This window comes from Furipterus horrens, unplaced genomic scaffold, assembly GCF_987537825.1.
Source record: "Furipterus horrens unplaced genomic scaffold, mFurHor1.1.pri manual_scaffold_7, whole genome shotgun sequence".
NCBI classification, from domain to species: domain Eukaryota; kingdom Metazoa; phylum Chordata; class Mammalia; order Chiroptera; family Furipteridae; genus Furipterus; species Furipterus horrens.
The window spans coordinates 32284733-32310397 of record NW_028327177.1 but is presented as its reverse complement, the minus strand read 5'-3'; the positions used below and the strand labels follow the sequence as shown (position 1 = coordinate 32310397).

Genomic DNA, 25665 nt, shown 5'->3' with positions numbered 1-25665 from the left:
TCTTATAACCAGTGTTTTGAACTCTGCATCTAATAGATTGCTTATCTCCATTTTGTTTAGTTCTTTTTCTGGAGTTTTGATCTCTTCTTTCATTTGGCCATGTTTCTTCATCTTGTTATTTTGGCAGCTTCCCTATGTATTGGGTAAAGCTGCTACATCTCCCTGTCTGGTAGCATTGACTTATGTAGTAGGAGTCCTGTAGGATCCAGTGGCACAGCCTCACCTATCACCCAAGCTGGTACTTGAGATATGCTCATTATGTGGGTTTGTACACCTTCCTGTTGTAGTTAAGCCTTGATTGCTGTTGGCACATCCAAAGTCAACCACCACCTATGTTCTCTCATGGGTCACTCAGCATACACTACATAGTGATCTGCAGATGGCTGCTACTTGTGCTGGGCTTGGACATGCCCATGTGAGGCCAAGCTGTGAACCAAGGTTGGCTGCTGCTAGTGCTGGGCCTGTGGTCACTTAGCCAGAGAGTTACAGGGCTCGCTGAAGCCATTGCTGCTTGCTTGAGAGAATTTAGGAAATTCTGAACCATGGCCAAGACAAGCCATACATATGGAAAAGTCGCTGGAAACAGACTGAGGTGGCTGGAGGGTGGGGCAAACAGTGTGAGCCAGGCTGATGGAGTCTCAGCAGTCCCGCCTGCTGGCTCTGTTGGGGGAGGGCTCAGAAAAGGAGCAGTGGACTCTGCCACCAGTGCTGTTTGGAACATAGCTGCCCCCTGCTCTCTCCCTGATACTGGACAGTTTACTTCCTCCCAGTATGTCTCTGGTGCCTTTCAGTCTGCTGCCCTCACACCGGAGCTCAGAGGGAATGAGTCCGAGTAAGTCTGTGCGCACACCCTTTAAGAGGAACTGCCGGGGACTCCAGTTATTTCTGTTTTCCATAGCCTCATCCCTCCCACCCTGTTTTTTACAGGCAGAAGTTATGGGGACCTATTTTCCTGGCACTGTAACCCTGGGCTGGGGGCCCTGGTGTAGGGCTGGGACCCTTCGTCCCTGAGAGATCCCTCCTGGTTGTTATCTACCACACATGGGTGTGGGACCAGCTCGTTCTTCATTTCTTTCATTTCTGCCCTCCCTACCAGTCTGGATATTGTTTCTTTAATTCTATAATTATAGGACTTACATTCAGCTCAATTTCTGACAGTTCTGAATAATGGTTGTTCTATAGTTTAGTTATAATTTTGATGTGGGTATGTGGGGAGGCAAGCCATGTTTACCTATGCTGCCATCTTGATGAGAAGACCTATATTTTAAAGTCTTTTTAAGTCCCATTGGGAAAGTAATGTTAGTCTTTTCGCATTCAACAATATGTGTATTAATATCTTCCTAACAGTGCAGTATTGAGGAATTTTTATTTGAACATAAAAGTTCATCTTTTTATTTGCAGGGCATGTCTTTTACTTCAGAATGGTTTACAAAGTATTTGCAATCATCAGCAGCTGCTTGTTGGGTAAGTTTGAATTTTTAAAAAGTAATTTTATATCATTTTGAAGAATTGTACCATTTTTTTCCCCAATTATAAAAGTTTTCTCTCTAAGGAGATGTATCTCCTTAAGTCTGTAAGAAGAATAAACCATTTCTAATGGATTGAAAAAGAATATGTAAAGAAAATTTTATTCATTTCATATTTTGTAATATACAAATGAAATGTCTCTAAACTTACTCGGCTGAAGTTTGGTGTTAGAGGACACTGATTCATACTGTCATTTAATAAATATTTATTGATTACCTACTATGTGCCTGGCTGTTTTCAGATCATGTTTTGTATTTCAAAAAAAGACATAAAAAAATCCCTTGTAGAATTATAGTCTTAAGTAAATGTCAGGTGATGCTAAGAGCCAAGAAGATAAATAAATCAGAATAAAGAACAGAGAGAATGGAAGGGGATACTATTTTACATAGTTTGGTCAGGGCAGGCATCTTTGAAAAGGTCGTATGTGATTAGACATCTGAAGGAAGTGAGAGTAGTCATGTAAAGGGAAGAATGTTCTAAGCAGAGACCACAGCAAATACAGAGGTCCCAAGTAGGAGTCATATGGCTTGTTCATGCTTAAGAAACAGGAAAGAGACTAGAGTGAGCAGGGACAGTGGAAAAATGAGTTCAGGGATGAAAGGAGTGGCTGTGGCTAGGGCCTGGAGTTTACTATAAGGGAGATACGAAGGATTTTCTGCAAAGGGAGACATGATGGAACTTCAGATTTTAAATGCATGGAGAAGAGATTTTGTTGGGGCAAAGACCAAAACAGGGAGACCGGTTAGAAGAGCATTAGAGTACTCTTTTTAAGGGATAGTTGACCCACGGACAGGGGCAGTATTGTAGAAATGAGATATACTTTTGGATATACTTTGTTTATATTGGGTTGGCCAAAAAGTCCAATTGGTTTTTTCTGTAAGATGGCTCTAGTATTGCTTAGTTGTCTTAAACTTCATTTGAAACAATTTTATTAAATTGTATTGTGACAACTGTCATATCGTGCATAAAAAAAAAAAAACTTGCCAAATTGGTGAATTTTTGTGTAGCCATTTTAATATTGAAGATGGAAGAAAATAAGCAACATTTTTCGCATGTCGTGCTTTATTATTTCAAGAAAGGTAAAAAATGCAACTAAAATGCAAAAGAAGATTTGTGCGATCTATGGAGAAGGTCCTATGACGGATCAAATATGTCAAAAGTGTTTTGTGAAGTTTCATGCTGGAGATCACTGGACAGTCCTCCACGGTCAGGTAGACCAGTCGAAGCTGATAGCGATCAAATTGAGGCATTACTCAAAATATCCAGATTAATAAAGTTATTGGCTTAAATGAAAAATGTATCTTACTTTGTGGAAAAAACCATACAGACTTTTTGGCTAAGCCAATATTCTGAAGATTGAGTCAACATGATTTACTGATGAGATGAAAATGGGAAGAGAGAAAAAGCTCTCTAGTGTTTTGACTTGAATAAGGTAGAAATGGAGTTTCCTTTTTCTGATAGGGAAAACTGAGAGGTTTGAAAGGCTCAACAATTGATCTTATTTTGTTATTCATAAAACAAATTACTTAGCTCAAAAAAATGGATTAGATTTATATTTATATAAGATCTAATATCCAAACAAATTATTCTTTCAAATATCTACTTAATAGTTTTTTTAATGTTATGCTTTAAGGTTTTAGTTAGTTCTTTCAATTGCTTGTCTTTATTTCAGCCTAAAATTTACAATTAAAATGTACACATTATTCTTCTGCCATACGGAAAGTTCTTTTGTACATACACTAGAGGAAGGATATCGAAAAGTAAAAGTACCCAAAACAAATACTTGGTAGAATAGGTTAAATTAAAACCAAGCATAATCTATTATATCAATTTAGGGTATTAAAATCTGTTACATTTCTTTGTTATTGTTCTCTTGTAGGTATATGCTAATCTAACATCTTGCCAAGCTCTCGGAAATATGTGTGTGATGAACATGAATTCTTACGACTCTGCTACTTTTGACGCATGTCGACTATTTCAGTTTGTCTTTGAAAATACTGCTGGACTGCGCACTGTTCATTCTGTTTCATTTTGGTAGGGATATTCTGATTGGTGAATTGTCATGTTGACCAAATTCAGTGCAGTTACTTTCACAAATATTAATATAAATGTTGCTTCCCCATTATTAAAACATTATAATTGTTTGTAGGAGACAGAATCTTCCATGGCTGTTCTATGGAGATCAGCTAGGATTAGCACCTCAAGTACTCAGTACTACACCTCTTCCTACAAATTTCAGTTTTAAAGGGCAAAACCAGGTACAAGCACTATATTTTTAAAAGATAACTACATTCTGATTTACAATTTGAAAAAGTAATAAGAATATTACTAGTCATAATTCTTGTTTCTTTAGGGTGTTTTTAAAAAGTTAATTACTTTGAAAAACCAAAAAAAAAAAAAAAAAAAAAAATTAATTACTAACCTAAATCTAAGTATCAGCTATGCATAGGAACTAAACAATATAGAGTTTAGCTCTCTTATTTGAGTACATATATGCATATGTCTGGATTATGTGATTATGGCAGTAAGTAGTACTTGTGGGGTTGGGAGGGATAGTTCTGATCACCAAATGCGAAACAATCTCAGTCCCTCTGTGTCTCTACATATTTAGGACCAGCACTTCGCAGGTCCAAATTCGCACCTCCAACTTTTTGACTTTGTAGAAAGAAGTAATAAGATTATTTCCTCCTTTACCTCCAACCCCCTACTTACTTAACAGGTTTGGAAGAAGCTTATCTGTTTATAGCACTGCTCCTCAATTCTGAAACAATGGTTTTCATGCCAAAAAAAAGGTCCATTTATTTTAAGTGACGTCAGTCATAGAGATACTTAGATTAATCTTGCTTCAAAGTAAACATAATTGAATTTAATATTTGATCTCTGGAAAAGGAAATATCAGTCATCAATGAAAATTTCTTTATAGACTATTATATTGCTTTTAGAGTATATGACTATTTTATTCTTGTTTTTCTTTAATCAGAATACAAAACTGAAGTTTGTTGCTGCTTCCTATGATGTAAAAGGAAATTTTCTCAAATGGCAAACTTTAGAAGGTGGTGTTTTACAGGTGAGCATGATTCTAGCTAAAGAATTACTAAAGTACCTTACTTTTGCCTGAGGAAAAGACTAGTTTATTGCTCGAATGGAGCATCAGTTGCATGCTACAGTTTGTTTTTTTTCTTGTGCTTTAAATTGGAATTTCTTAAAACCAAATTAAGTTATGACTTTTAATTTATAACAAAAATGCTCCCTTAACTTTTCATACCTTTAATATACTAAATAAGTATTATATAAAGTATATATTCATGTAGGGACCTGAGAATTCTTACTATAAGCCAAGCAAACATCGGTTGTATTCTTTTGCTCTAGCTTTGTCCAGACACAGAAACGAGATTAAATGCTGCTTATTCTTTTGGAACAACCTACCAACAAAACGTAAGTTTGAGCTGTATTAAACAGTCTGTATTTTAGTTTCATTTTTCACATTAACATAGTTTGAATAATCTTTGAATGTTTGAAACGGGAAATGTTTTTAATAGTATTGAAGAATTTCACTGATAGACATAATTTTTATCATCTGGCTATAAAAAAATCTTAATCAACATGAAGAGAGTAAGTACCTTGTCCTCTTAAGAGTCTTATATGTCATCTAGTGTTAGATTTGCATAATCAGTTGTTGATTTGCTTGTAGGCATATAGGTCTTAAAAATAATGTCTACTTCTCAGCGTTTTGGAATAAAGTAAAAATATTACTTTGTTTTTAGTGACTAATAAAAATGTTACTTTCTTCTCCATCTACCTCCCAGTAACAAATAAAAATGCTTTCCTTTATCTTCCTCCATACTTTCTTTCCTCCTTCCTTCCCTGACCTTCCTTCTGTTGGTAATCCATTTCGAAATTACAGTATGGTACAAAGGAATATTATGAGCCATTTAAATACTCACTAGTCTACAAAAATACTTAGTGATTAAATGCATATACACACACCATAGATCAAAACCGTGATTCCAGTTTTCTTAAAGCCATGATGAAAAATACTATCATGGAAAACACTGGAAGAAAATAAACATTTTTAACAGTGGTTATGTCTGGATTGTGGGATTATAGGTAACTGTCTTTTTTAAAAATATATATATTTTGAAAATTTTCTATCATGAACATGAATTTACTTTTATTATCAGAAATGAATTATATATTTACTTGCAAAAAAAAAAAGTTATTATGTGTCTCCCATAGCCAGAAGAATCAACACTTGTTAAAATGCCCGCTGGTGTGTACTCAGCATTTTATCCTTGTTATCTGATCTTTGAAATGCCTATGTGAGATACATATTCTCAATGCTTCACAGATGAGGAAATGGTGCTCAGTGAGTTTAGGTTATTTACTCTGGGTCTTGCATCAAGTAAATTGTGTAGCCAATGTTCTGTTAAGTTTTTAAAAACATGGTTTTTCCATTGAACTTAGCTGCCTTTCAAGTAGTTCACAGCATACTAGAGAAAACAGCTGTATAGGCCAAGAATATGATGTTAATCTATAGGTATGGACAAGGTGCCACATTGGCACAAAGGGGGCATCAGCAGTTTGTGAGGAAGTAGAGAAGGGTTTCAAAGTGTTAGTGATACTTGGACTTGTAGAATAAATACGAGTTTGCCAGGAGAACATAGTGGGGAAGGGAGTGTCAGGCAGAAACGTTAGAGAGACATAGAACAGCATAGCACATTTAGGAACTGCAAGTAGATTAGTATGAATGGACCATAAACTGATAAGGGAGGTCAAATTATAGCCAGCATTGTACATCAGGAGAAAGAATTAGAACCTCATCCCATAGGACAGAGAGGAGTTTTTAAACCTTTTCACTGCTGTACCCTTAATGTTGAGAATGAAGGCATACCCTCTTCAGCTGGGTTGTAGAACAAGAGCCAGGCGGTTCCTTACTGTTAGGTGTTTTGGGCCCTTATTTAAAAAAAAATCATATTTATAGCCTTCATGTTTTGGAAGGCACATGGAAATGCATGTAAACAAGGTAGTTTAAAGTTATTTTATTATTTTTAATTAAAGAAAGTGCTTTCAAAGATAATAAATATGCTTGTAATTTTCATTTGGGGTGCTTTTGTTTTTAATTTTACTTTCCAGTGTGTGATTCCTATCTCAAAGATCTTAACCGACTTTCCCACTCCTATATTTTATGATTTATACCTTGAGTATACTGATGAAAATCAGCAGCACTATATTTGGGCTGTGCCTGTGTTAAACCTAAATCTTCAACACAATAAAATATTTGTGAACCAAGGTAAGACATCCATACATACCATTATGTCTCTGAGCTGAACCCAATAAATCAGTCAACCAACCTGATAATTTTATTTTAAAGATTTTATTTATTTATTTTTAGAGAGGGGGGAAGGTGGGGAGAAAGAGAGGGAGAGAAACATCAATGTGTGGTTGCCTCTCACATGCCCCCAACTGGGAACCTGTCCCGCAACCCAGGCATGTGCCCTGACTGGGAATCGAACCAGTTCACAGGCCAGCACTCAATGCACTGAGCCAAACCAGCCAGAGCAAACCAACCTGGTAATTTAATAAACCACGGATTACAAGAAAGGTCATAGAGTCTCTCTTACTATATGGTTTTAAATAGCATGCTAAAAAGTAAAACAATAAGATTGCTGGTATATTTAGAAATTTTTACAAAATTGTCCAGCTTATTGTTTAGCAGTTATATTATTGCTAAAAGTGTATAATGAGAAAAATTAATAGAGCTGTAAATTGGGGCTCCTTCAAGTTCTCCTAGAGCTGCTTTTTGGACAAATTAGTTTATTTTGTTGTTTCCCATATTATAAAATTCTGCTTATTCAGGTAATTTGCAGGGGAAATTCTTCCAAACTGATGAAAAGTCTAGACAATCAGAAAACTTTCAAATGAGGTAGGGGAATCTAGTAGGAATTTTTTACAGCAATAGCTTTTATTGCAACCATCTTATCTAAAACAAAATGTACTATTTTTGTGTTTTAAATTTATGCAGTAAGCTTCTCCTTGAGAGCCATCTTGAACAATTTGAAGATATTTTTTAATGCCATTTTTTCCTTTTTATGTTAAAAGACAGTAACTCTGGGAAGTGGCTTCTGACTCGGCGCATTTTCTTAGTGGATGCACTAAGTGGACGAGAAAATGACTTACGAAATCAGCCAAGGTTAATTCGAATTGCTACACAAATATCACTGAGGTAAACAAATGTCTTATGCACAAAATTAGGCTTGGAGTATACAGCAAAATGTCATAAAAGAAAGTGTTTACCAGCAATTAGCAAATGAAAACAATAAGGACAACTAAATTGAAACAAAACATAAGGTTATTTTAGATATCTGTAGATTAGTTTATGCCAATAGATGTGAGGAGCCAAGAAGAGAATTATAACAGAGGAGCTTGCAAATTTTGTCAGAATTCACTCTAAACCTGCTGAATTAGAATGGGTTGAGAGGTGGAGGGTAAGGTGAATATTAGTGGGCAGAATAGGTGTGTTAGGAAGAGCCTGCCAGGTGATTGCTATAAGCAGGCCTCCTCTTATCTTCATTTCCTTTAATAGCTACTGTTTTAGGTTGGCCCGATAACTTTCAACACCTCTTTCTGTTTAGTATACTTTAACGATGACCCTTATTGTTCCATTCAGTCCTTATTTCTCTCTTTTCCAGTGTGAGATTCCTTTCTCTTAAGACCTTAACAACTTTCCCATTCCAATATTTTATGATCTGTATCTTGAATATGCTGATGAAAACAGCACTATCATCTTACATTAGCCTCACACTCCAGTATACATTATTTTTTTTACTGTTACTTTATTTTGATTTTCATAGCAATCTGATGAGATAGGCAGTACAGAAGCTTTGTCTTGTATCTTGCTGAAACTCTAATGTACTATTTTTAGTATTCCCTCAACCTGCTAATGTATCCCTAGTAAAAATGAAATCAAACCAAGTCAAGCCTGACTTGATCCTGGTGAAACCATGCTGGCCCTAGGAGCCTGGCAGTTTCCTTTTTGAGTTTACGAACTGTACATCACTAATACATTGAATTCAGCAAAATGTACCCCACTATAAACAGCACCAGAGCTGACGTATTACTTTGTGAAGAATTCATTTTTCTCTTTGAAAATCAGGATTTATCTGCCTTTCTCTGTGCTTTATGTACCACTTCTTATTTGAGTAGTTCTCAAAAATGGTTTATAGTATTTCAGTGATTTCATTTGTAAATTTCATAGGACCTATATCAAGAAGAGTTTCTAATTTGTCTCAGAGGGTTTATTTTAATATTGAAGTTTTAACCACTTAACAGAGCTTGTGTTCTTATCATTAGTTTATGTTTAACCTTCCCTAGTCCTTATCAACTGGTTGGTTCTAAGATCACCAAAACTGTCCAAGTTAAAAAGAAATGGTAAGTTAAATATGTTTTAAGGGCCCAGATGTACTTATAATGAGAAGTGTATTTTCTTTTAAACAGCATCCACCTTGTACCCAATACAAAAAATGGAAATATCTACCCTCCCTTAATTACCATTGGCTATAGTGACATTGATATCAAAGATCGCAACAGCCAGTCTGTGAAGGTGAGGTGCTTACTAATCAGTGCCTTTATATGCATTAATATGGGATGTAGCTTACATTGTAGTCAAAAGACAATTCGTCCTTTTTCAAGTTTTACATAAACACATTTCTTTATATTGTCAAGTCTTAATTATTTTTTACTAATAATGGTAAGAGGTGAGTTCTTAGAGATCCTGAGAAAAAAAGCAAGAATTAAGTTTTTAGTAGACAGCGTTACCAACAGTTGGGCATCCCTGTTCAGGATGCTAGGGTATGCTGCAGTGGAGTGTCTGCTGCTGTTCTCTTCGGCCACCTTGCTTCTGTTCAGATTTTGTCTCTTTGCCTAGTCAAATGAGGAACTCAAATTTTACAATGGACAGTCTTTCCCACTTGAAGACACACTTCAGTGGGCAGAAAGAGATTAAAATGATCAACTTTATAACAAGTAATGCTGAAATGAACTGGAGAATGCAGTTTGAACCTGCAGCCAAGTAGGCTTTCAACCACTTTCCAATTCAGTTAAACTTAACCGCAGAACTAAAGGCCTCCCTTGCCTGGCAGGGTCTTTATACGGAAGAGAGACCATGTACACCCTAAAGATAGGTTACACCTAAGAGAAAGAGGCTGGAAAAGGCTGAGCCATCCATACTTAGTTCCTTCTCTCAACCTCACCCAGTTGGTAAAGTATTTCTGCTTTGAAGAGGCTTAAATGAGAGAGGGATAGAGATCCAAACCAGAGTTAATCCTTCTAAACTTTTTCCTCTGAGAGCGTAAATGGTTATCCCTTTCCCTCTCTGGAAATGAAAAATGGGGGGATAAGAAGCCGTTACCTCCAAGACTCAATAGTAGCTTTTAATTTCCACTATTTTACTTTTCTGAATTTTAATGTTCTAGTTTCTTCAACCAGTGCTTTTGGCCTCACTGTTGTGCTTGTACTTGAACTCAGGTACTATTGGATTTAGACTTTCATTAAGCAAAAAGTAGGCACATAACATATCTTTTCTCTGAAAGATTTATGTCCTTATTTGTGTTACCTAATCCAATATTAAAATTGGCTCCCATTGCCTTGGCACTGTAATAAGAGGAGAAGAAAATCCAGAAATATGCTTAGTAACAAAAGACTGTCTGGTTTAAAATTTCTTGAAGTGATCATTCTTGGGTAACCAAGAGTATAAGTATATTTATTTGAATATAAAACTTTTCTGTATCTTTAAGTACTTTTCTTGTCTAAAATATTCCAAACTAAGGCCTGACAAATTGGAAAATAAGGGAAAGAGTTGAGAGAATCATGAAACTACTGACAAAGTCTACCTCAAATTCATTCTAATTGTAGAATGTGCCATTCTTTCATTATTTCTTATCTCGTGACAGCTGTTGTAAAAATTCTACATTAGTTTTAAGCATCCATCCACATCTGCTCTCTCAACGACAGCAAATGACCTTCCCTCATTTTATGAAGCTCGAGACCATCTAATATGAAATTCCTCACATTTCCTCTTTCATACTTAAGAACCTGAGTTCCATTATCCTCCTAGTATCTTATTTCCATTTCTAAGGAAAAAAGGGGCCCTCCCTCCTTTTTAAAACTAATCTACTTGTTTACAGACTTTCTCCAGTGTCCCGTTTCAACCCTAACTCCTTATTCAGCCAGCTTCCCTATTAGTCCTTTTCCTTTCCTTATAACACTTTTCAGGTTGCCTCATCTTAAAAACAAACTGAAACAACCAAACAATAAAATGTCTCCTCAGTCTTGTTACCTTTTCAACTCGCTATCATACATATTTCCTTGATTTTCCAGCCACTCACTTTTTCATCATTTGCAGTCTGACTCTTGCCATCTTCCTTCTTTGAAAAACTCTTTCAGTGAAGGTTAGTAATGAATTTTACAGACACTGGCTTTATCTCTTTAACTCAACATTTATACAACATTTGACACTGTACTCTTGACCTTCTTGAAACTCCTTATTCTGTAACCATGATAAGACTTGGGTATCTTGTCTCTCCTACCTCTAACAGTGCTGTTTCCCTTACCTTTTACTGGTTCTTCTTTCTCTTCCTGTCTCTTAATATAGTGGTATTCCTACAATTCTTGTTTAGCCCATCGAAGGGTGTGATTGTTGATCCAGTTACTGAATTCTTGATACGTAAGACCTGTCACATTCCTCAGTTACAGAAACCTATCAGAAAATGAAATATGATTAGTTTGGATTGATTGCTGTTAATGAACCTAACCTAGCTCCTAATGAACCCTGCTTTCCTTAACGTGTATTCAAAAGCGATATTTAAACAGCATGAATAATTCCCCAAAAGATATCCATTTATGTGTAAGGGTCAACTCTAGTTATATTGATAGTTCAGAAATATGGCATTTATGGCAAAATCCAGCTACAAATGTATTTTTATAGTAAAAGTAAATTTGTTATATAATTTCAGTGTGGCTAATTTGCTTTCTTTTGAATATCAGATTTCTTTCTCAGTCAAATATGAAATGAATCAAGGAGAAGCACATATCCAGACAGATGTGAGTTTATTTTAACTTGTTGAAATATTTGCAGCATATTTTTTAATTAAAAAAAACGTTAGATGGACAGGAAAGTTGTCAAAGTAAAGAGATTTGCATTATATATTTCACCTAGCCTCCTCTGATATTTACATCTTACATAGCTATAATACAGTGATCATAATTAATATTAATGCAATCCTATTAACTAATCTAAATACTATTTGAATTTCACAATTTTTTTTGCTCATCTTTTTTTGTTTTAGGATGTAGTCCAGGGTTGCATATTCCTTTTAGCTGTCATGTCTCCTTTGATCTGTGACAGTTCCTCAGTTCTTTGTTTTTCATGACCTACCCTAACACTTTTGAAGAGTACTGGTGGATTATTATGGCCCTCAATTGTGTTTATTTGATATTTTCTCATGATTAAATGTAGTTTTAGAATAGATAGTACAGAAATGATACTGTGCCCTTCTCAGTGAATCATATCAGAAGGTACTTAATGTCATTATGTCTGATTACTGATGTTAACTTTGATTATATGGCTAAGAAGTTATCTACAGAGTTCACTGTATTTTGCCATTTATAATAAATATCTTGGGGAGACATGCTTTGAGATTATGCAGATATCTCATTTATAATTTTTTGCCCTCTAATTTTAGCATCCATTGACTCTTGCCTGTAAACAGTATTACTGTGATAATTGTGTGATGATGATTTTCTATTTCAATAATTTCTTCTATATTTGTCAATTGGATTTCTATTATAAAGAGGAGCTGTTCTTTTGCCCACACTGATTTATTTATTGAGTTATTTAAATCAGTATGGACTAGTGGATACTTATTTATTCTAGTGATTATAATCCATTACTATCTATTTTCTTGCTCAAATTGTTCCAGATTTGGCCATTGGGGGTCCCTTCAATTTGGCTCCTGTGTCCTTGGAACATACTGTCCACCACTATTTTATACTTTCTATTTATAGTATTTTTGAACATTGATGGGGAAAATTACATAAATTTCTAATTTTTTTTTTTCTTCAGATTGCTTTGGGTGTGTTGGGTGGGCTAGCTGTTTTATCATCTCTTTTGAAGACAGCGGGGTGGAAGAGGCGCATTGGGAGTCCTGTGATTGATTTACAGGTACGGTCTCAGGAGTTTTTAAGTATATTTTTATCTTTGACTATTTTATATCTTTCTAATAAGACACAGCTAGTGGATGAGTAAAAAGTTTGCCTTGAGTTCCTCTGGGGTATAAAACTAGAGAGGTCTATGCATACCGCCCTTCCTTCCCACGTCACTGCGCTCCAGCCTGCATTCCCACCTGCAGCGCTGTTCTTGTTTTCTCACATCCACACCAGCACTTGGTGTTTTGCCAGCCTTTCCATTTTTTGCCAGTCTGGTGGTATAAGTAGTATATCATTGTTGATTTAATTTTTATTTCTATGATGACTCTTCATATGCTTCATTAGTCATTTCAGTTTTCCCTTCTCTGAAATGCCTGCTTATATCTGTTGCCCATTTTTCTATTAGATTCCCAATTTTTTTTGTTTGTTTGTTTATTTACAGTTTTTTTGTATTTGCTAAATGTGAACCTCCTTTAGGTTTTTGGTGCTGAAATGTCTTCTCGTCTGTTATTTTATCTATGTGTTCTTTTGTTTAACAGAAACAATTTTGCTGTTGTCATGTTTGCATAGTTCTTCATATCACAGCATGTTATGTGCTTTTAGGATCTTGCTTTAAAAAGCCTTTTCTATCTCAAGTTCAAAACATATCCCCCATACTTTATTCTATTAACTTTGTAGTTTTACTTCTCACTTAATTTTTAAAATATATTGTTTTTATTTTTATCTATCATTTATTGAATATTTACTATGCACCAGGTGCTTTTTTAAGCTTTACATTTACAAGTCAGTTAATCCTCATAAGAACTGTATGAAGTTGAGTATTATTATTATTATTAGTTTCCCATTTTTCCCAGATGAAATTGTGGCAGATGTTAAAAAAAATTTCTACTCATTTAGTTTTTATAGCAACTCAGTAATAGGTTATATTTCCATTTAGCCAATTAAGAACATGAGAAAAGCAGCACACTAGCTTGTTTGTGCTGGGGTAGCTTCCTGACTCCCAAGCCAATATGCCAAGGAGCCAGAGGAGTGGGCCTTAGTTTATCTTTTGGGATACTCTAGAAAGGCTTCCCAGAGAAGTGGACTGTAAACTGGTTTATCTGTATATACAGATAGTCACTAGAGGCCCACTGTCTGAGTGTCAGGCACTCCATCCGGTACTAGGACATGTGATATTGAGCAAAGACAGACATGGTCTCTGCCCTCAGAGCTCATGAGAGTTTGCCAGAGAGAATAAGGAAAGAATATTTGATGAAATAATACCCATTTCATTCCACAAAATATTTGAGGTGAAAGTGTGGAATGGCAAATCATTTAATAGTTGGAATTGGTAGATGAAGCTAAAAAAGTTAATTTTGATCTAGGTTGTGAAGGACCTTGTATATTTCAGTGCGAGGTCACTGAGGAAGAGTAACAAAGTCTAATTTACATGTTAGAAAGCTAATTCTGGTGGTACTATGGAGGATATACTGAGGAGAAGGGTTCCAAACTAGGAGAAAATTAGGAAGCAGTTCTAATTTTCTTAGATGGTCAAGGATGAGAAGGGTTGAATAAGACAGAGGCTATTGGGAACGAACCAGAAGTTAAAGACCTCAAAGGTGTCTAGGACTGGCTGGTTGTTTTAACTGATCCATGCATACAAACAGGAAGCTTGAGAAACTGGTAGAGAATATGTTATTAAAAGGCATAGTATAAATATATTGACTATAACAGCTATACTCTTTTTAAATTGCAGACAGTTATGAAATTCTTGGTATACTATGCTGGTGATCTGGCCAATGTATTTGTTATCATCACTGTGGGAACAGGCCTTTATTGGCTTATTTTCTTCAAAGTAAGTGAGTTTCTGAATTTAACCTGAATGTCAATGCCTGAATAACTGGTAAGTGTCTTTATAAAGAAGCTATTTTTATTTGGGGGTATTTCTGATTAAGAGTATGGAGGCAAGTGCTGAACTCACCATTTCTGGAGTGTTCTGTATGTATTAGGAGCATTACCACCTCCCTCTTTTATGCTTTCTTTGGGTTATAAATGGTGCTTAGTAAAAACGTTATATGGTTGTAGTTAATGGTGTAATTTTTGTTATAGGCACAGAAGTCCGTTTCTGTTTTGCTACCAATGCCGGCTCAAGAAGAACGTTTTGTTACTTATGTGGGATGTGCTTTTGCTCTGAAAGTAAGTTTCAAAGGACAGGTTAAAAAATTTTAAAGGCCTGCTGATAAACTTGTAAGTCTTTACAATTAAAGTACTTTCAAATCTCTGGTGGGATTTCCGGTCAAGATGGCAGCATAGGTAAACACTGCTTGCCTCCTTGCACAACCACATCAAAATTACAGATAAATTATAGAACAACCATCACTATAAACCGTCAGAAATTGAGTTGACTGGAAGTCCAAGCACTACAGAATTAAAGAAATCACACCCATCCAGACTGGTACGAAGGGCACAAACGTGTAACGGGCTGATCCCACATCCACATGTGGTGGATAAAAATTCAAGGGGGATATCTCGGGAGGGAGGAGTCCCTGCCCCACACCACATCCCCTAGCCCAGGGTTCCAGTGCCAGGGAGGTAAGTCCCCATAACTTCTGGCTGCAAAAACCAGCAGGCATTGAGTTGGTAGAAGAAACTCCTAGAGTCCCAATCAATTCCTCTTAAAGAAACCACACACAAACTTACTCATACTAACTACTGAGCTCCAGCACCAGGGTAGCAGCTTGAAAAGTACCAGTGGCATATAGGGAGAATCTGAAGTGTCTGGCATCAAGGCGAGAGCTGAGGGGCAGCTTTCTCCCAGAAAGAAAGGCAGGCAGAGCCACAGAGCTGGCAAGTAGGTGCCATATCTGAGGCTCCATAACCTGGCTAACACTGTTTTCCCTACCTGGATGTCCTCTAAGGCTCTGTCCCACCCAAATTATAGCTGTTAATAGTGGCTTTTCCACGTGAATGGCTTTTCTTGACTCTTGCTTCAAATCTTCCTAAATTCTCTCAAATAAGCAACAGTGAATTCACTGAGCCCACAGCCCCTGTACCCCTTGCTAAGTGGCCCCCAGGCTCAGCACTAGCAGCAACTAACCTTGGTTCACAACTTGGCTTTGCCTGGGAATCACCAAGCCCAGCACAAGTAGCAGCCATCTCAGATTTCTGTATAGCTCAGGCAGGGTGGCCCCCGGCAAAACACAGGTGGGATCTGACCTTGGTCTGCACCACCCAGGAAACTCCAGGACCTGCCTGCATACCCATTGGACAGCTACAGACCATGTCAGAGAACCACCACCCTGCCCCTGCATAGCTGATCTTTCACAGAGGGCAGAGGTTGGAGGTCAGTGGTTACAGCCTGTCCTTGCTACTGATTGGCCTGACTAAATCCCTCCCATTGACCTGCCAACAGCAATCAAGGCTCAATTCAAGAGTAGGGTGTACTCGACCCACACAAAGGATAGCCCTTGAGTACCCAGCTTGGGTGATAGGGGAGGCTGTGCCACTGGACCCTGCAGGACACCTACTATATTAGGCCATGCTACCAAGACAGGGAATCATAGCAGCTCTATCTAATATATAGAAGCACACACAGGGAGGCTGCCAAAACAAGAAAACAAGGAAATGTGGCCCAGATGAAAGAACAGATCAAAATTCCAGAAAAAGAGCTAAATGAAATGGAGACAAGCAATCTATCAGATGCAGAGTTCAAAACACTGGTTATAAGGATGCTCAGGGAACTTAGTGAGGACCTCAACAGCATAAAAAAGATCCAGTCAGAAATAAAGGATACACTAATTGAAATGAACAATTTACAGGGTGGATGAAGCCAAGAATCAAATAAATAATTTGGAATATAAGGAGGCAAAAAACAGCTAATTAGAGCAAGAAGAAGAAAAAAAGAAACCAAAAAACCAGAATAGTATAAGCAACCCCTGGAACAACCTCAAGTGTTCCAACAATCATGTCATAGGGGTACCATAAGGAGAAGAGAAAAAGCAAGAAATTGGAAATCTATTTGAAAAAATAATGAAAGAAAACTTCCTTTATTTGGTAAAGGAAATAGACATGCAAGTCCAGGAAGCACAGATGGATGCAAAGTGGCCCACTCCAAAGGTTAAAGATAAAGAGAGAATCTTAAAAGCAGCAAGAGGAAATTATTTAGTTTCTGACAGGGGAGTTCCCATAACACTATTAGTTGATTTCTCAAAAGAAACTTTGCAGGCTAGAAGAGATTGGCAAGAAATATTGAGTCATGAAAAGCAAGGACCTAAAACCAAGATTGCTCTACCCAGCAAAGCTATCATTTAGAATCAAAAAGCCAATAAGGAACTTCCCAGATAAGAAAAAACTAAGAGTTCATCATCATCAAACCATTATTATATATGCTAATGGGACTTATTTAAGAAAATGATCAAAACAGTGAACAATAAAATTGCAATAATTACATATTTATCAACAATTGAACCTAAAAAACAAACAAGAAGAACAGAAATAGCATCATGGTTATGGAAAGTGTTTTGATGGATGCCAGATGGGTGAGGAGGTGAGGAATTAAAACATACAAATAGGTAGTTACAGAATAGCCATGGAGATGTAAGGTACAGTATAAGAAATGGAGTAGCCAAAAAAATCATGCCCTTGGACATGAACAATGGGAGTGAGATTGCCTGAGGGAATGGGGAGTGCTGGATGGAGGGGAACAAAGGGGAGAAAAGTGGGACAACTGTAATAGCATAATCAGTAAAATATAATTTTAAAAATCTTTGGTGTAGAATTTAGTTTGATTCTGAAAGAAAACATGAATTACTCTATTTTACGAAGGGAGTCTACTCTTATGTATAATAGTTTATTCTGAAAATCTGGCTTAAATAATTTTTCCTAAGGAGCCATAAATATGTTTGAATTAACATGAGTTAAAGCTAATTTGATAAAAATAATATTTCATTATATGACTTCCTTATTTAAAGTCTGGTGATGCATTCACAACGGGACAAAATGCTTTCAGGCATGAATTTTGTTTCTGTTAATTGAGAGTAAAAGGTACTGAAATCTTAGAATTTGTTTTCTCTATCTCCGTACTTCTTTCCTCCTCTTACTTCATTGTTTGTCAATGTATGTAAAGCTCTTTACACGCCACTGTGGTAGATCTCATCCTTGTATTGTGATTATTAACTGCATTTCCCACTGATCTGTGAGCTCCTTGAAGAGAAGAATCATCCCATACTTAATTTTTTATCCTTTAATTAATAATGCTTCTACTAGGAAGATGCCTCAGTTTAAACATATTACTTCTGTAAATGAAAAGTGTGTGTTTCAACAACATATTTTTTTTAAGTCAGAAATTTCAATACCAGAAGTAAAGAAAAAAGATTGTGAGAGCATCTTAAAATTTAGAACAAGCGAATTACAGTGGAAAATATCTTTACTTATAAAGAAGTCAGATGATCTAGAAGACAAAGTGTGTGTGTGTGTGTGTGTGTATACATTTTTTTTTTAAAGATTTTATTTATTTATTTTTAGAGAGGGGGAAGGGAGAGAGAGAGAAAGGGAAACAAACATCAGTGTGTGGTTGCCTCATGTGCCCCCAACCAGGGACCTGGCTGCAACCCAGGCATGTGCCCTGACTTGGAATTGAACCAGCGACCATTTGGTTCACAGGCTGGCACTCAATCCACTGAACCACACCAGCCAGAGCAACAAAGTATATTTTTGGAAACCTTTGGAAAGAGAGTAGATTATGCAAGGTCCCTGAATTAGGAGGAGGCAGTATATCTTCTTTTTTCATATCCTTATTGCAATGAAAGATGGAAGAAGGGAAGGCAAAACGTTATGTGTATAAAAATTCTGTGAATTTGGTGTTTCCATGTTATTTGATAAGCTTCTAATTATTTCTAATGGTATAACTTTGTCACTTGTGAAAATTATATATTCTTATTGCAGTGTATTTGTTTTTAAATAATTAGTATTGGTTTCTTTTTTTTAAGATTTTATTTATTTATTTTTAGAGGGAAAAGAAGGGATGGAGAAGGAGAGGGAGAGAAACATCACTGTGTGGTTGCCTGTTGTGCACCCCCAACTGGGAACCTAGCAGAAAACCCAGGCATGTGCACTGACTGGGAATCGAACCAGTGACCTTTTGTTCACAGGCTGGTGCTCAGTCCACTGAGCCACACCAGCCACAGCAGTATTGGTTTCTTAAGCAGGTTTAAAATGAATGCTTTTAGGTATTTTGTTTGTCATTCTCAGGCTCTGCAATTCTTGCATAAGCTCATATCCCAGATTACCATTGATATATTCTTTATGGATTGGGAGCGACCTAAAGGAAAGATTCTTAAAGCTGTTGAAGGTAACTGAAATAACTATTTGTATCAAAATTCTTTTGCTACTCTTGCAGAGCAAAGAAGATGAAACCCTTTTATTCATTTTATCTCCCTGACCAGGCGAAGGTGGTGTACGGAGTGCTACGGTTCCTGTAAGCATATGGAGAACATATTTTGTAGCAAATGAATGGAATGAAATTCAGACTGTGAGAAAAATTAATCCACTCTTCCAAGTGCTTACCGTCCTCTTCTTTTTGGAGGTATAAACTATTTGACATAATTTTATGTAACTTCAGAGTACCTCATAAATGTTAATTGAATTTAATTCCAGCTAAGTTTTCATGTCAGCAGAAGACCTTTCTAAAGTTTGAAATATTGTTCAAGCCATTAAAAAAAGGAGTGACTTTTGAAAAGTCATGGTAAAATACATATAACATGAAATTTACCATCTTAACCATTTTTAAGTATACTGTTCAATAATTAAACATAAATTCACATTGCTGTGCAAAATATTTCTAGAACTCTTTTCATCTTGCAAAACTAAAATTCTGTACTCATTTAAACAATCACCACTCTCCCTTCTCTCCAGTCCCTGAAAACCACCACTCTGTTTCCTGTCTCTTTGAATTTTTTTACTCTAGGTAAGAAGTGGCTTCTAAACCATTGGCTTGTAGTGAAAGTCCCTGGGAAAGCTTTTGCAAAATACCTATGTCTCGCCTCACCCCCTAGAGATTATATTTGATTCAGTAGCTCTTAGGTGAGCCCAGGTATCTGTATTATGAAAAAGCCTCCTAGCTCTGTGATTCATATTTTTACTCCTATATTGGAAGTTTGAAGTTTTCCAACAAGTTATATTGAGCTTCTACTATGAACTGTGTTGTAAAGAGCTGAACAAGACACAATGAATGAGTAAATGACCTTTATAGTTATGTCATGGATCTGGTTAGAATTATTAAAGGAAGTATTCAAGACTGTATATGGAACTGAAATAATGGAAACTGTCTACGTGGATAATAGATTTTCTCAGGAATTATTAACTCATGTCTATCTGTCTGCCGTCATTCCTTTTGCCTTGTTTTCCTCCTTCCTTTTTCAAAGCAAGGATATATATATGTGTGTCTCTAGGACATATGAACACTGTCTCAAAATTTTATTTATAGTATTGTTTTTTTAAAGCTTTAAAAGGCATTACATGAGAAAAGTTTATATTCAGGTAAGTTTGGAAAACATTGGATTCAATAAAGTCATGTAGATTTCTTTATCATAAAAACTATTTTGCATAGTGCCTAGCATATGTTAAAGTCTCATGAAATGTTGGTTTTTCATTGGTAGTCTACTGAAGAAAGTTTTACTCTTTGACAGAAATTTTTGAGTTTTGTCAGTGCATATGATAATAAGGTTATATTTGGCCCATAATCATATTAAAGAGAATACCAAATGAACTAACTAAATATTTTGTATTAAGTGTTTTGTAATTAAAAATACTGGATAATTGTTCTACCTAGATTTTCTACTTATATGAAATTTAATATTTTCATTTTTTAAGGTAAGGAGTAGGGAGGAATATCTTATTTTCAAACTAGAGAAGTTTCTTCATGTCTGTTTAAATTACTATTTTTCCTTTTAATTCTAGGTTGTGGGATTCAAGAACTTAGCATTAATGGATCCATCCTCTAGTCTTTCCAGAAACCCACTTAGCTACATAGCTCCTTATAGCCGCATTTTGAGATATGCAGTGTCTAGTGCTCTTTGGCTTGTGATTGGAATAATACAGGTAACGAGATTATACTTGTAAGCAACATTGCCTCTATATAATTGTTTATATACTAATTATCCTCGAACATTGACCAAAATCTGATTTCTGTCAATAAGAACAACAATAATAATAGCTAATTCTTACACGATGCTATAATCCAGGCACTGTGTTAATTAATTGCATTGTACATATTAACTTCCTTAATATTTTTCCTTTATTTATTTATTATGCTATTACAGTTGTCCCTTTGCCCTAGCTGGTTTAGCTCAGTGGATTGAGCGTCGGCCTGCGAGCTAAGTGTCGCTGGTTCGATCTTCCAGTCAGGGCACATCAGAGAAGGAAAACTCTGACTCCAAAAAACCTCCGCTGCCTTGCGGCATACCTCTTCAGGGGAAAGGCTAAGGGAGTAAACCCCGACAGAAAATCCGGAGCCGGAGTCCCTAAGGCGGTTTGACGTTGTAGTCAACACCGGCAACTCCTGCGGCGCACCTGAAGCCAAGCTGTATCGACTCCGTCTTTCCCTTGGATCCTTCAGCTGCGAAGAGAGGGGGGGTCTGCTGCATGGGCAACAGCAGACCCTCCATATCACCCTGCCCAGGCTCTGTAGCTTCAGCGTCATCACAAGATGTCGATTCAACACGGGAGGAGACAGATACCATGTCACTCCCGAGTCGGACTGCACAGCCATTCTCGGCAGTGCAGATAGACTCTTAAGAAGCTACACCATCGTCTCTCGAGACGGACGGCTGCCGACGACGACAGTTGTCCCAAATTTTTCCCCTTTTCTCCCTCCACCCAGCACCCCCCACTCTCTCCAGCAATCCCCCCTCTTTTGTTCAATATCCATGGGTCATGCATATAAATTCTTTGGCAACTCCATTTCATATACATGTTCTTTAGCTTTCCTAATCTTTATAGTAGCCTTCAGTAATAGGTTTTATTAGTAGCCTCATTTTGCTGGTGAGGACCCTGAGGCACAAAAAGGTTAAATAGTTGCCTAAAGGGATACAGTTTAGAGGTTGGCGGAACCGTGGTTGGAACCCAGGTGGGAACCCAGGTCATCCGATTTCAGAGATCACTTTCTTATCAATAGTGGGGCTCTGACATCTTTCAAAGTCTGCAGTTTTCTAGTCATATGATGGACTCCTTGTTTAGTTTGTATACAACTACAGGATGGTTTATTTACCTTTAGTATTTGTCTTTGAAATATAACTTATTATTAACATTTATTTCTCACTCAGATTGCCAGTACTCCTTATGAAATTTTCTTTGTAATAATTATTAAAATAGCTGAAACTAAAAACAGTAAATCTCAGCCTGGGATCCCATGGCTCTAGCAGAGGATTTTTTCTATGCTTCTCTTTTTAAAGCTTAAAATTTAAAAAAAAGTATGAAAGGAGGAAAAGGAAGCAGCAGCAACTAACACACTTAACTCTAATTTGCTTCCAGTGGAAAGAGCCTTTTTATTTGATTAAAAGCTTCTTTAACTTTTATATAAGCAACTGGTATTCTTTAATTTTTAAACGTTGAATGTTGCTGTTTTTCATGGCCTTTAAAGAGGTTTAAAAAATATGTACATAGAATATTTAAGACAATGTTTTCAGTAATCAGCTGCTATTTCATTTTATTTATTCATTTACATATCTGGGTACATCTTATGTATTAGCTACTGTGCTGAGCTCAAGGATATGCTGTAACAGGAACAAGTTACAAATTGTGATGAGTGCTATGAGAGGCATCAGCAGGGAGATGAGATAGCAAATAAATGAAGATGAGGGAGTGGAAGTTAGGAATGGGGGAGGGCAGGGACAGCAGGAACAGCCTTAAATTGGGTGGTTAGGTAATGTTGTCTTTCTTTGAAGGACATTTAAGAAGGACTACAATGTAAACTTCTCTGATTTATAAAACTTCCCTTTGTATATTGAAACTATTTCATTTGAATATTTAAATCATTATATGTAATCGAAATAGAATACTTGATATATGCTTTTTATGTGCTACTCTGTCAGAGAAGATTAATTTGCAAACAGCAACTTTTTTTTCCAATTGATAAGATTTATTTTGATATTAGTGTTTTTTTCCCATTTCTTTCTTTTTTTTTTTTTTTTCAATTACAGTTGTCCCATTTTCTCCCCCCATTGCTCCCCCACTGTTGTCCATGTCCATGAGTCATTTATACATGTTCTTTGACTAAACCCTTCCCCTACTTATCCCCCTTCTCTCCCTCCCCACTCCCCCCTGAAAACTATTATTCTGTGCCTTGTTCAATTTAGTTCGTTTGTTTGTATTGTTCCTCAGTTTCCTGTATTAGGTGATATCATATGGTATTTTTCTTTCTTTGCCTGGCTTATTTCACTAAGCATTATTCTCTCTAGTTCCATCCATGTTGTTGCAAATGGCAGGAGTTCCTTCTTTCTTTCTGCTGCATAGTATTCCATTGTGTAAATGTACCACATTTTTTTAATCCACTCATCTACAGATGGGCACGTAGGCTGTTTCCAGCACTGAGCTATTGTAAACAGCACTGCTATGAACATACGGGTGCATAAGTTCTTTTGAATTGGAGTTTCAGGATTTTTCGGGTATAATCCTAGCAGTGGAATCACTGATTCAAAAGGCAGTTCCATTTTAATTTTTTTTGCAACTTTTCTAATGGCTTTTGGAATTTAGGATTGGGCAGAATTACAGAACAAGACATAAATCTGGGCATTAAAACAATGGTTTATCCTAAATTTTAAGAGCACCATTCTTTCTTCCCTCATATTTGTCCTATCTTGTTTTAATGACACAGGAAAAGTTTTTAATATTCAAAATACACTCAATCAGTGAATCTTAACACAGTTCCAAAATCTCCTTCCTTTGACAGAAGAATCAGAAATGTTAAGTAGAATTTTATCTCATAGGAATCCTTTTAGGCCACTGTGTTCTTGGTTGGAACTTATGTATTCTTAAGATGCTACACTGTGGCTATAAAAGAAAATTAAATCCAAAAAGCTAATAAGCATGAACTTGGCTTAATGTTTCAGATCGTGTTCTTTGCTGTCTTTTATGAGAGATTTATAGAAGATAAAATTCGACAGTTTGTTGATTTATGCTGTATGAGCAATGTAAGTACTTTCTGACTTTATCTTGTAAATGTTATTTTTCCCTTTTTAAAGGTCATGAGTACATTAAGAAAGGCTTTAAAAGTGATTTGGTATAATTGGATTTTTAGTCTAATTTCCACTGGTTGTTAATTCCAGAAATAGTTATAATGAGCTACAAGTTAATATACTGTCTTAGGTTTTTTCTTTATTTGCAGTTTCTTAATTATGAATTCCTTATGCAACAAAGTAGTTCACTCAGCTGGGAAAAGTTATCATATATAAATCCTATTTCTTCCTTTCTTGGAAAATATCTTTGATATCGTTTCCATCTACTTTTTAAAAAATAACCTCATTATCCTTTATTACCTTCCAAGAATTCAACCCTCATTATTTTGAAAGGAAGCAATTTTAAGAAAAAGTTAATTTTTACTGTTTTGCAGATGAGCTGCTAATTGCTCCTATTCTTCTCTTTTTATAGATATCAGTGTTTCTGTTATCCCACAGGTGTTTTGGATATTACATTCATGGTAGATCAGTACATGGGCATGCAGATACTAACATGGAAGAAATGAATATGAATCTTAAAAGAGAAGCGGTATGCATGTATTTTACATGTTTTTGTTTCTAAGTTGAAAGTTAGGTTCTCTTTTCTTAATCCAGGATTTGTAATAGTATTTTTATTTACATAATTAGATGTACATATTTTATTTTTAAAATAGTAATGGTGTTTGGTGTAACAGCCACAGAAATATATTGTCGTAATTGGGATTCTCTAGTATATGAATATTGGGAGAGTTTTGGGTTTTTTTAGTTGAATTTATTGAAAACTATAAAGGTTTCAAGTGTACAATGCAATAAAATATCATCTGCACACTGCATCGCGTGCCCGTTGCCCCAAGCAAAGTCTCTGTCTGTCCCCGTTTTTGCCTCCTTTGCCCACCTCCACCTAGCCCCTACCCTCCTTCCTTCTGGCCCTCACCACACTGTAGTCCATGTTTCTGTGTTATATATATATGTCTTTTGGCTAATCCCTTCACTTTCTTTCATCTAGTCCCCCTGTCACCTTCCCCTGTGATAGCCGTCACTCTGTTCCGTGTAACCATGCCTCTGTTTCTATTTTGTTCATTATATTCCACATATAAGTGAGATCACATGGTATTTGTCTTTCTTTGACTGGCTTATTTCACCTAGCATAATAATCTCAAAATCCATCTATGCTGTCGTAAAAGTTAAGAATTCCTTTTTTTTTTTTCATGGCCATACTGTATTCCATTGTGTAAATGTACCATACATTTTATCTACTCATCTACTGATGGGCACTTGGGCTGCTCCCAAATCTTGGCTGTTTGTAACACTGTTGTGAACATAGGGGTGAATATATTCTTTTAAATTAGTGTTTTGGGTTTCTTGGGATATATTCCCAGAAGTGGGATCACTGGGTCAAAAGACAGTTCCATTTTTAATTTTTTTAGTCAACTCCATACTGTTTTCCACAGTGGCTGCACCAATTTGCATTCCCACCAACAGTGTACAAGCATTCCTTTTTTTCCAAATCCTCACCAGCACTTGTTTGCTGATTTATTGATGATAGCCATTCTGACAAGTGTGAGATGACACCTCATTGTGGTTTTAATCTACATTTCTCTGATGATTAGTGACATTGAGCATCTTTTCATATGTCTGTTGGCCATCTGTATGTCCTCTTTGGAGAATTGTCTATTCAGGTCCTTTGCCCATTTTCTAATTGAATTGTTTGTCTTACTGGTGGTGTTGAGTTGTGTAAAATATTTAT

The 25665-nt window shown here is 36.2% G+C and overlaps 1 protein-coding gene across 1 annotated transcript in view; it reads left to right on the top strand.

Moving 5' to 3' along the window:
- TMEM67 (transmembrane protein 67) overlaps positions 1-25665 on the top strand; it is a 53572-nt gene that overhangs the window by 13145 nt on the left and 14762 nt on the right. The window contains exons 7-23 of the mRNA XM_090282806.1: positions 1402-1464; positions 3407-3561; positions 3677-3785; positions 4508-4594; positions 4897-4962; positions 6661-6817; positions 7627-7750; positions 9022-9127; positions 11569-11625; positions 12647-12745; positions 14465-14563; positions 14818-14904; positions 18958-19057; positions 19152-19291; positions 20665-20805; positions 23814-23894; positions 24352-24468. Of these exons, the coding sequence (XP_090138932.1) occupies positions 1402-1464; positions 3407-3561; positions 3677-3785; positions 4508-4594; positions 4897-4962; positions 6661-6817; positions 7627-7750; positions 9022-9127; positions 11569-11625; positions 12647-12745; positions 14465-14563; positions 14818-14904; positions 18958-19057; positions 19152-19291; positions 20665-20805; positions 23814-23894; positions 24352-24468 (1788 nt within the window). The remainder of the gene's footprint in view (positions 1-1401; positions 1465-3406; positions 3562-3676; positions 3786-4507; positions 4595-4896; positions 4963-6660; positions 6818-7626; positions 7751-9021; positions 9128-11568; positions 11626-12646; positions 12746-14464; positions 14564-14817; positions 14905-18957; positions 19058-19151; positions 19292-20664; positions 20806-23813; positions 23895-24351; positions 24469-25665) is intronic.